Genomic DNA, 12267 nt, shown 5'->3' with positions numbered 1-12267 from the left:
GCGCACGCGCGGAGGGGCCTGGGGTGGGCGAGAGGCGCGGCGGGGCGCGGGCGCCGCTTGCGGGCCGCGGCGGGGTGGGTTGTACGCACTGGGGCCTAGTGGCGGGCGCCGAGAGTGGCTGAAGAGCCGGAAACGCACCGCGGAGGGTGCGGCCCTGAGGAGGCGGCGGGCCTGGAAGGGCCGGGCCGGGCGGGAAACGTGAGGGCAGCGGCCCCCGGGGTGAGGGGGCCGAGCGGACGGGCAGGGCCCCGAGGCGAACACTGCCCGGATGAGGAACAAAGCGGTGGGGCAGGCGCGCGCGCCCCCAGCGCAGCTGGCAGGTGGGCTGAGCGCGGGCCCCGCCGGGGCGGGGCGGCGCGGGGCGGGGCCAGGAAACGGGGCCTGCGGGCCTCGGGCAGGCAGGCGAAACCACAGCCCTTGGGAGGCGGGGGCTGCGCGCGGGCCCCGTCGGGGCGGGGCGGGGCGGGGCCAGGAAGCGGGGCCTGCGGGCCTCGGGCAGGCAGGCGAAACCACAGCCCTTGGGAGGCGGCGTCCGCAGCGCCTGGGGCTCTCAGGTGACTAGAAGACTGCGGCTACGACCTCCCTGTGGCTTTGGTGACTGCCCTTTTCTCCACTTCCCCAGGTTGGGCGGCCCCCCTCCCGAAACTTCTGGACGGAAGGCCCCAGGTGTTCTTCGACATGCTCCAACCCGTGGCGGCGTGCAGGGCCTCCGGCCCTTGGGAGAAGTTGGGAGGCCCTGGGCGGCCCCGGGGACGAATGGCCACGTCGGTGCTGCGGTTGTGAGCAAGATGCGGCAGCACGTGACCCTGGAACGCAAACCCTGATGCCGGTTCCCCAGCACCCGAGCGCTCCTTTCTCTGACATTTGGCCCCAAGCTGATGCATCACAGGTGAGTAGGGAGGTAGGCTTCAGCACTGGTGACATCTTTGGAAACTATCTGGCAAGTGAGTGTCCAGGGTCAGTGCCGTTGTTTTCTGGTGCTGTTGAGAAGGCTACAGGTGTGATTTGCAAAGGGAACGAGAAATCAAACTAGTGTTGGGTAGAATGTAATCTCATGCATCCTAATTTACTCCACGTGTGAAAAGTTGTTCCCAATAGCCTCACATTTATTGTTGGCTGGTTGACACCTTTTTCCTGTTATAGTTATTTGAGCGTTTAACAATATATTTTTCTGGATTTCAATGTGTATTGTAATCTCATGCTTCACCTTGAGTTTTGCTGGTGTGGCAGGGACGATAGAGTGAAAGAATTAAGTTCTTAATTCTGCAAGTACAGAAGCAGGCCAAATAAATCGTTGTATTTGGCTGTTTTGTTTTTTGTTTTTTCAGGGCCCTCTCAAAGGCCGTATGTTTATAATGAGGGAAATAAGGCACAAATATATTGAAATTATTGAAGCTCTGTTGCATTTTGCAAAGTGGCTGCATTTCAGTTAGCTTCTTATATTTTATGCGAAGAAAAAGGTGTAAAATCAGCAACTGGCAGATGGTTTCATAGGGCAGTTAGAAACACATAAACTGAACTGTGTAGGAAATGATTTTACTCTAAATGAGTAGGGAAGATAGAGCTTAGTATCTTGATTCTTGCCTTCTAGGATTGCTTCATAGAATCTCATAGAAAAAAATGAGAGTAGGGTTGCACTTTAGAATGAGAAAGTTATGAGGATCATATTGTACATTCGCTTCATCTGCTTCTCTGTGGGATACTCGTTACCTTTGGTTTATGGCTGCTGAAGTCATCACGTTTTAGTGACTGACAGCAAAGCAGAAATCTGCTGAGCCTCTCGCATTAAACTCTGGTTTGAACTGGTTTGAGAAGGCCTACGACTCAACCTAGAAACACCATGCTGATTTTTATCTTGAGATTAAATAAATATTCAGGAATTTTCAGAATGAGAGTTGAAGCTGCAGACTTACAGTTGTACTTTTAAAAAATTATTGTAACCAAATTGTGAAGTAGGCTGTTATGGCTGTAGTGATTGTAGTGTTTTAGTTATGGTTGTAGCTATAAAGAGTTATAGGGAAAAGTCTGTTTTAAACCAATTCAAGGCCAGCAACTTTCAAAGTTAACATAGATATGTTTTCTTTAGGCTACAGGGATTTTCTTGCTTATTTATTTTTTTTTTTTTAAAGACACAGTCTCACTCTGTCACCCCAGCTGAGAGTCTGCTGATGCAATCAGAGCTCATTGCAGCCCCGACCTCCCCAATTCAGCCTCCCCTGTAGCTGGAACCACAGGCAGGAACCACTACGCCTGGCTATTTTTTAAAAAATGTTTGGTAGAGACAAGGGTCTCCCTTTGTTGCCTAGGCAGGTCTCCAACTCCTGGGCTCAAGCGATCCTTGGCCTCCCAAAGTGCTGGGATTACAGATATAAATCACCACGCCTGGTCTGCTTCCTTTTATAGTGTAATAAAAACTGTTATTAGTATGCTGTTCTTCATAAGGTGTACCTCATTTCCCAGGTGCTTCTAACTGTCTTTCTGGTAAGGACGATGAGTTTGCATTGCTACATCCAATTAAAAAACAATTTCAGAATGTCTGTTCTATACAAGGTAGTAGGTTGGCCTTGTACATTTTATTGATGTCTTAGAGCTCAGTTTTATGGGATACATGGCCAGGGATAAGGGCAAAACCTATGGATGTATAATGGTGCAGGAAACAGGTCTATGTGGAACTTTAAATATACACCACAATATAAGTAGACAGGCCCTAATGTATTGCAACTGTGTAAAAGGCCTAATAGTTGTTTTATTATAATTTGTCTTTTTTTTTTTTTTTTTAACTATAGTTAAGAGGTTTAATTTCTTAAATTATATCTGAATTTAAATGCCAACTCTCCTTATTGGTTATGTGATTCTGGGTTAAGTTTCTTAGCATCGCTGAATCTTAAATTTCCTCATCTTTAAAGTGGGATTAAGAGTAATAACCTCCAGCCTGGGCAATATAGGGAGACCCCATCTCTGCAAAATAAAAACAGATTAGCCAGGCATGGTGGCACGTGCCTGTGGTCCCAGCTACTTAGGGGGCTGAGGTGGGAGGTCATAAGCCTAGGGGTTAGAGGTGGCAGTCAGCTGTGATATCGCCACTGCACTCCAGCCTGCAGCACCTGAGCAAAACCCCGTCTCAAAAACAAAACAACGGCAGGGCGCAGTGGCTCACGCCTGTAATCCTAGCACTTTGGGAGGCTGAGGCAGGTGGATAGCGAGGTCAGGAGATGGAGATCTTCCTGGCCAACACAGTGAAACCCCATCTCTACTAAAAATACAAAAATTCAGCCAGGTGTGGTGATGGACGCCTGTAGTCCCAGCTACTCGGGAGGCTGAGGCAGGAGAATCACTTGAACCTGGGAAGCAGAGGTTGCAGTAAGCTGAGATTGCGCCACTGCACTCCAGCCTGGGCCGCAAGAGTGAAACTCTGTCTCCAAAAAACAACACAACAACAACAAAAGGATTAAGAGAGATAGTGACATGTAAATCACTTAGCCCAATACATAGTAAGCCCAGTACATGGTAAGGGAGCCAAAAATTTTAGCTATTATTTATTTTCAGATCGATTGATAAAATGGTGTTGCCATTTTTCAGAATTAAAAACCTATTTAGATTTGCTTTCACTGCTAAGGAATATGTAACCACATTTGATTCCTTTTCTCTGCGTTATCCCTCCAATATGCAGATGAAGAATGCGTTATGATGATGCCCAGTGTAAGGACTGGAGGTCATTAGAGAGGCTCCTTTGGGAAAGCGTGATGGTTAGACTAGTGGCTCCATAATGTTTATAACATGGCAGTCTCTAAAGTCTAATGTAAGAACTAATACTTTTTGATAACAGCCTTCAATGCTGTTTTATTCAAATCAATTATTTGAAAGACTTTTGTAGTGGCAGTACAAAATGGATTGCATAGAAAAGGTGATTCCTAGATTCTTCAACTTGCCAAAAATAGTCCATAGTTAAAAAAAAAAGCTTGATGCAATGAACACTTTTTGGCAGTGTTTTGCAGTTTGATCTGTGCTCTTTCACTTAATAGCTATGTGATTTGGGGCATACGACATGGCCTCTTTGTGCCATAGTTCCCTCATCTATCTTACTTTGCAGTGTTGATGTGAGGATTTGAAGTCATTTTAAATGAAGTGGTAGCAAAGCTTACATAGTGACCCTCAATATATGGAGGACATTAAGATTAGGACATGAATATACTGATACAGAATTCTGATACAGAATTTTAGTAAGCCATTGCTCAATGGGGAAAATACGGTGCTTTTCATATCATTGATAATCTGGATCGTTAACTCCTGTTAAAAATCATTAGTGAAATTTATTTGAGTAGGTTAAAATGCACTGCCTGAAAAACTGGTTTGAAATAATAAGCCATTTAGAGAAAAATGCATATTACGAAAGACGAAACTTAGTGATTTAAAAAAAATATTCTAATTGCCATTGTGCTCTAAGGATTGCAACTTTACTTTAGATGTTGTGCATAGAGTTTCAAACAAAGCAGAATTCAAATCCTATTTCTGCTATGTGACATTGACTTGAGTTTGTTAATGTCTCAATCTCAGTTTTCTTTCAATCAGTAGAAAGAATTTGGCACTAGCTATCTAAGAGAATTGTTGAGCATAAAAGTCAAGCAATAGTTGGCCAAGTCCCATTTCCTTATCCCCGCTGTTTCAGGTTCTTCAGTATCTTAATATAGGTCGTGGAGGTAAATTTTGCATAACTAGTTGTATATGGTCTTTTCTAGGATGAATGAAATGAACCTGAGCCCAGTGGGGATGGAGCAGCTGACTTCATCCTCTGTGAGCAATGCCTTGCCAGTCTCAGGAAGTCACCTGGGATTGGCTGCCTCACCCACTCACAGTGCCATCCCTGCACCAGGTGAGTGGTAAGGGAGACAGACCTACTGCATTTCAACACTTAACTGTGTTATCAGTTCTGAATGGAGCCTAGAAGAGATCAGAGCCCCTCTAAGGGTAAAAGGGAGAAGGCAAGCAAGCCTGAATGGTGGTTCCACATGTAGTAGGTAATGGAAAATAAGATTTTTGGTAGAAGAGTATTAGAATTCTAGTGGATAGGAGTAGCAATTTTTTTTCTGATAGCCCTCTTTCTAGTTGGTAGTTTTTGTCCGGAGCTGTAATAACTTGGCATTTTATTTAGGGTTGCCCATTCATCTAGTTCACACTGTATGCCCTGTCCATGGGTTAATAGAAGAGAGTCAGTTAAAGTTGCTCTAATAACTATTCCCAGAGCGCATGGGGGAATTGGGCTTTGTATTCCACCAGGTTTGAAATTGAATGACAGTAACTGCAAGTGCACCAGGTCTAGAATTATGTGGAAAGAAGTGTGGTACTAGACATGGGGCTTTTACATGCAACTCCACATGAGCCTCCAGTACAGCAGAATAGTATAGGAAAAATTCATTCTCTTATCACTGTCCTTTTCTTTTTTTTTTGAAGCTGGATTGCATTGGTGTGATCTCGATTCATTGCAACCCCTACCTCCCTGCAGGCTCAAGCGGTTCTTCTGCCTCAGCCTCCTGAGTAGCTGAGATACAGGCACACACCACTGTGCTTGGCTAAGTTTTGTATTTTTTTTAGTAGAGAGGGGGTTTCACTATATCCAGGTTGGTCTCAAACTCCTGACCTCAGGTGATCTACCTACCTCACCCTCCCAAAATGCTGAGATTACAGGCGTGAACCAGTGCGCCTGGCCATCACTATACTTTTAAAAACCTTTTTCTGCCTAGCTTCATTTTCTTACTCTATTGAAATGGAATAGGAATGGAATTAATATTCTATTAATTCTTACAGTGATAAGCTGTCAGTTCTTTAGGATCAATGACATTGTAATGTATTGGACTTTCTTTGTCAAAGTAGGAGTTAGTGTAAATAAATATATATATTGTTTAAATAGTTCTCTAAAGAGAATTACTTGCTTGATAAAATGCAGCAGTTAAATAAGATTCATTGAAACTAGTATCTCTTTACATTTATTTAAGTGTCCACAAAAGAAATTTTTAAAAAATTATTAGTGGTTAACCCATTTGATTGTTTTATAGGCATTCCCTTTAGTGAACACTCTTGTTAAGGAGGAAAAGCTTGTTAAAAAATATTGCCGGCCAAGCATGGTGGTTCATGCCTCTAATCCCAGCACTTTGGGAGGCCAAGGCAGGATCACTTGAGCCCAGGAGTTCGAGATCAGCTTGGGTAACACAGGAAGACTCCATCTCTACAAAGGAAAAAAATTTACCTGGCTGTGGTAGCACATGCCTGTAGTCCCAGTTACTTGGGAGGCTGAGATGGGAGGACCACTTGAGCTCTGAAAGCTGAGGGTGCATGAGCCAGATCATGCTACCACACTCCAGCCTAAGCAACAGAGCAAACCAAAAAAAAAAAGAAAAGAAAAGAAAATATTGCCCCTGGCAAACATGTACAAATAAGCACTGACCAAGTTAGTAGGTATTTATTATGATACTTAGGCACAGTATAAGTCACTTTACTTTGCAAGTAGATATAACCCAAAGTAGAAACAGTTTAAGGTTTAAACTTTTTATTAATCACAAAGGTATAGCGTATATACAAAAGATTGTATGAAAGAGTGTATATATGGTTTTACATCTAACTAAATTATGTTATTTTCTAAGTAGAAGTGAAATATTCTGACCATATAGAACGGTCAACATAATAAAGTTTAAAAATACCTCCCAAAATTTATAATATCACTACCTAGGGACCATTCCTATGAATATTTTGTTTCTTTCCATTTTTTGTTTTTTTTTTCTATATGGAATTTGTTTTCTTGTGTTTAAACTAGGTTTTTAATTCTAAATTAAATATTTTGGCCGAGCATGGTGGCAATCTCAGCACTTTGGGAGTCTGAGATGGGCAGATCACTTGAGGCCAAGGGTTCCAGACCAGCCTGGCCAACCTGGTGAAACCCCGTCTCTAGCAAAAATACAAAAATTAGTTGGGCTTGGTGGTGCGTGCCTGTAATCCCAGTCACTCAGAAGGCTGAGGTAGGAGAATTGCTTGAACCTGGGAGGCAGAGGTTGCAGTGAGCCGAGATCGCACCACTACAGTCCAGGCTGGGTGACAGAGTGAGACTCTGTCTCAAAATAAATAAATAAATAAATAAAATATTTTGGTATTTAGGTGCAATACAGACAATTGGAGTATCAACTTGTCAGTTTTAAAACTAACTTAAGAACTATCTTTGGGACTAAGACTACTTCGTTGAGGCCTATTTGTGGATGTTTGCATGTCATCTAAGGATGAAAAAGGCTACTAGGTGAGGTTTTTGCCCATATGTAAAAACCTTTCTGAGAGTTCAATCAGTGGCATAGTGAGAATTTTTAATTTTGTATTTTGTTTTATCTGAGAAAAAACATTTTGTTTTGTAGGCCTGCCAGTGGCAATTCCAAACCTGGGTCCCTCCCTGAGCTCTCTGCCTTCTGCTTTGTCTCTAATGCTCCCAATGGGTATTGGGGATCGAGGGGTGATGTGTGGGTTACCTGAAAGAAACTACACCCTACCTCCACCACCTTACCCTCACCTGGAGAGCAGTTATTTCAGAACCATTCTACCTGGTAAGTGTCACAGTTATTTGGGACGTTAGAAAAAAAGAACAGAGCCAGCTTTTAATCTCAGTTCCAGAAGATTTGAATGATACTTTTTTCTGTTTATCACTCTTAGATATTAATCTCTAGGCAGGAAAAATATCTTCATTTATGTACTTTTCCTCTTAGAATGTGCATATAACATTAATACGGTTTGACTATGTTGAATTTCTTAATTGCACATAATTTTTCTTCTCCAGTATCTCTTTCATTCAGTGTTTACGATTCTGCATTTACGGTTCCAGCCAAGCACTATAGAGTCTTGGTACAGTGTCATTGTTTTTTAAAGTTCATTGAATTTTTATTCTGTTATAAAATTACTATATACTTACTGCAGAAAATTTAGCAAATAAGGGAAGAAAACCACTCAGTCCCATCATCCATCTTTTTGGTGTACTTCTTCCTGCTTTTTATTTTAGTGTATAGGTATTTTTTTTTCCAGTTTTCATAATTAAAACCACAGTGTTCTCTCCCTCTCTCTCTCTCTCTCTCTTTTTTTTTTTTTTAGAAGATGAGGTCTCACTATGTTGCCTGGGCTAGACTGGAACTCCTGGGCTTAAGTGATCCTCTCACCTCAAACTCTTGAGTAACTGGGACTAAGGCACATGCCTGCCTTGAGACCAAAACATACTTTCTTTCTTTCTTATAAATAACTTTTTGAAAAAAAGAGACTGGCTTTCACGATGTTGCCCAGGCTGGTCTCGAACACCTGAGCTGAAGCCATCTGTCCGCTTTGGCATCCCAAAATGCTGGGATCACAAGCATGAGCCACTGTGCCTGGCCCAAGACCATACTTTCTTTGCTGTTACCTAGACATTTCCTTTGCTGCTACATGGTTTTCATAATTATCCTTTTTAATGATGTATTACTTTCTACTGAATGGATAGTTGATGGTTTATTAATCTTTGTTTTTGGACAGTTTGGTTTTTCCGGTTTTTATTACCATTGTAATTAATGCTCTTATGAACGTCTTTGTATATAATATTTACAAAATGGATTTAGAGAAGATTAAGTGGAATTTCTTGTACAAGAGGGTATGAACATTTTTGAGGTTCTTAATATATATACTTCACAAAGAAGTTTTAGTAGTTTACCTTCTTACTGGAAAGCAGTTTAGTAAGTAATTCACTACATCCTCCCAAGTACAAGTGTTAATTTTTTTCATTTTAATAAAACAGGTACAATTGTGACTTTGTATTAAATAGTTTAATGTGTTATGATAGTTTAATGTTATGTAATTAAGTTTTATTTTACACATAGAAGATTTGTTTTTAAATCATTTTACCTATTAATAATTAGAGCAATTTTATTGCCTTAGGAATTGCAACCATATGTATATTAAAGGCAGCATTTATGTTAGTGATTTCCAGTTGGCTTCAAAGGAACATAGTCAATTTTTGTAGGATTTTTGGAGTTTTACAGGAAAAACTCAATTATGTTATATGTATGTTGCTATTTGTAGAATATAGGTATTGATTAAGGAAGCAGAATAGCTTCTAGTACTTGGAATTCTTTAATAATGTACTAAAAGTCTCTGATACCTCATTTTTTCCTTTTCACAGGCATTTTATCTTATTTAGCAGACAGACCACCACCTCAGTACATCCACCCCAACTCTATAAATGTTGATGGTAATACAGCATTATCTATCACCAATAACCCTTCAGCCCTAGATCCCTATCAGTCCAATGGAAATGTTGGATTAGAACCAGGCATTGTTTCAATAGACTCTCGCTCTGTGAACACACATGGTGCCCAAAGTCTTCATCCCAGTGATGGCCATGAGGTGGCCTTGGACACAGCAATCACTATGGAGAATGTTTCTAGGGTTACCAGCCCAATTTCGACAGATGGAATGGCAGAGGAGCTGACAATGGATGGTGTTGCAGGCGAGCATTCCCAAATCCCAAATGGCTCCAGAAGTCATGAACCTCTGTCTGTGGATTCTGTGAGCAACAACCTTGCAGCAGACACTGTAGGACATGGTGGTGTGATACCCATTCATGGGAATGGCCTGGAGCTCCCTGTGGTCATGGAGACAGATCACATTGCAAGCCGGGTCAATGGCATGTCTGACAGTGCCCTCAGTGACTCCATCCACACTGTGGCCATGAGCACCAACTCTGTAAGCGTGGCACTCTCTACCTCACACAACCTTGCCTCCCTAGAATCTGTTTCCCTCCACGAAGTTGGCCTCAGCCTAGAACCGGTGGCTGTCTCCTCCATCACCCAGGAGGTTGCTATGGGGACAGGTCATGTAGATGTATCTTCAGACAGTCTTTCCTTTGTACCACCTTCACTGCAAATGGAAGACTCCAATTCAAACAAGGAAAACATGGCAACCTTGTTTACCATTTGTGAGTGTGCTTAGCCTTTCTTTTTTGGAAATATTTATAAAAAGGGCCATAATCCCTATCAAGTTAAGTCATAAAGTTTGCCATTGGTTAAGGGGTATAGAAAGTAATTAGACTGTGGAACTTTTCTTTGCCTTGGTATTGTCCTTCATATTAATGTGGTGCCTTTTCTTCAAGTAAGCCAAATGATGTACATACGTTTAGTTGGTTCTTACAGCATCCTCCTGAAGAAATGAAATGTGAAGCAGTTTTTTTTTGAAACAGAGTCTTGCTGTATTGCCCAGGCTGCAGTGCAGTGGCATGATCTTGGCTCATGGCAACCTCTGCTTTCTGGGTTCAAGCAATTCTCCTGCCTCAGCCTCCCAAGTAGCTGGGATTACGGGCACCTGCCACTGCACCTGGCTAATTTTTGTATTAGTAGAGATGGGGTTTCACCATCTTGGCCAGACTGGTCTCGAATTCCTGACCTTGTGAACCACCCGCCTTAGCTTCCCAAAGTACTGGGATTACAGGCGTGAGCCACCGTGCCTGCGAAGTAGTCATTTTTGTATTTTGCAAATAAGCTTAGTACTTGTGGTAGTGTGTACCTGTAGTCCCGGCTATTCTGGAGGCTGAAGCAGGAGGGTTGCTTGAGCCCAGGAGTTTTAGGCTGTAGTGTGCTACAATCACACTTGTGAATAGTCTCAGCTATTCTGGAGGCTGAGGAAGGAGGGTTGCTTGAGCCCAGGGTTTCAGGCTATAGTATGCTGTGATCATACCTGTGAATAGTACTGCACTGCAGCCTGGGCAACAAAGTGAGACCCTGTCTCTGAAATATAATCATAATGATAATATAATCTTTTTAAAAGTAAATTTAGCCCATTAATAGTTAAGGTATCTCCCAGGGTTTCACAAATAGAGAGTTAAAGGAGTAAATTCTAGAAACATTGTTTGTGACATGCCTTGTGAAAATTATTAGGTCACTTTTATAACGCTATGGAAAAATGTAGGTGGATGTGCATTTTTTTTTTTTTTTTTTTTTTTTGTTCAGAATGCATGTAAATTATTTTTAGGCATGTAAAAGTTTTTCTTACTGGGCAACAACAACAAAAAGCAGCATAAAAACAGTTGACTTACTGGTGTCACTACGTTTCATTCACGCAGGAAGCATGTTGAGTGCTTACTTTATTTTATTGATAGGGTTTCTCTATCACCCAGGCTAGAGTGCAGCGGTGCGATCACAGCTCACTGCAGCCTTGACCTACTGGGCTCAAGCGATCCTCCCACTTTAGCCTCCCGAGTAGCTGGGAACCCAAGTGTGTACCACCACACCTGGGTAATTTTTAAATTCTTTGCAGAGATGGGAGTCTCACTATGTTGCTTTGGCTGGTCTTGAACTCGCCTCAAGCAGTCCTCCTATCTCAACCTCCCAGAGTGCTAGAATTATAGGTGTGAGCCATCACATCTGGTTCTTTCGTGCTTACTATGTGCCAGCCTTTGCTAGATGTGGGGATAGAACGATCTACCAGCAGATGGTATGCGTACATTCCTTTAAGGAGCTTACAGCCTGGAAGCATAGGAGACTGTTGCAATGTAGTATAATAACAAGTGTGAAGATGGGATGAAGTGCATGGTGCTAAAGTAGCCTGAAGGGGAGCAACAAGCCCAGCCGTGGAAGGGTCAGGGAAGACTCAACCAAGGGAAGTAACATTCATGTTAGCATAGACCTTAAGGACAAGGAAGTTATGGGCAGTTGAGAGTCAGGAATATTTACAAGTTGTGCAACCACCACCACTGTCTCCTTCCAGAACATTTTAATCACCCAGGAGCTGGCACATGTAAGTGCCTTGAACTGAAAAAATCATGAATGTTTCAGAATTGCTGAAGCATAAAATGAGGGTGAGAAGAGGGGTCACGTAGTGAGAGAGAAGTAGGAGCCAGAACAAAAAGGGTCTTCCAAGACTAGTCAGGAGTTTTAGGGAGTGAGGGTTGGGGTAGGGCTTTGCTGCAGTGTGAGAATAAACTTGTTAAGAGGCAAGGAGGTGTGGAAGATACCATAATTTACATGAAAGGTGATGATTCTATAACCTAGAGTGGAGGTAATTAGGATGCAAAAAAGTGGAGGACATTTACAGAGAACCCAGTTGAGCTTATTGATTGGATAAAGTTGGAGGAGGGAAGGATTACGGAGAAAACCCTGGCTTTTGGCTTTAGAAACTACATAAGTAGAGAAGGCCATGTGTTGGCTCACACCTGTAATCCCAGCACTTTGGGAGACTGAGGCAGAAAGATCAGTTGAGGCCAGGAGTTCAGTATCAGCCTGGGCA

At 42.5% G+C, this 12267-nt stretch overlaps 1 protein-coding gene across 4 annotated transcripts in view; it reads left to right on the top strand.

Annotated features, from left to right (window-relative positions):
* The first annotated feature begins 4 nt into the window (after positions 1–4).
* PRDM4 (PR/SET domain 4) overlaps positions 5–12267 on the top strand; it is a 91313-nt gene continuing 79050 nt past the window's right edge. For 2 of the 4 annotated variants that reach the window (XR_004275800.1, XR_004275799.1), the window contains exons 1-5: positions 263–320; positions 623–889; positions 4737–4870; positions 7392–7577; positions 9170–9964. Coding sequence is in view for 2 of the 4 variants with exons in the window: in XM_032300233.1 (XP_032156124.1) it covers positions 879–889; positions 4737–4870; positions 7392–7577; positions 9170–9964 (1126 nt within the window). In the remaining 2 variants the exon portion in view is untranslated. Of the gene's footprint in view, positions 321–622; positions 890–4736; positions 4871–7391; positions 7578–9169; positions 9965–12267 lie in introns of all 4 variants that reach the window. The other 2 variants (XM_032300233.1, XM_032300236.1) reach the window with 2 other exon arrangements.

Source organism: Sapajus apella, unplaced genomic scaffold (genome assembly GCF_009761245.1).
Source record: "Sapajus apella isolate SASKATOON/1434 unplaced genomic scaffold, GSC_monkey_1.0 scaffold2, whole genome shotgun sequence".
Classification (NCBI taxonomy): Eukaryota; Metazoa; Chordata; class Mammalia; order Primates; family Cebidae; genus Sapajus; species Sapajus apella.
This window is presented reverse-complemented; position numbering and strand designations above follow the sequence as displayed.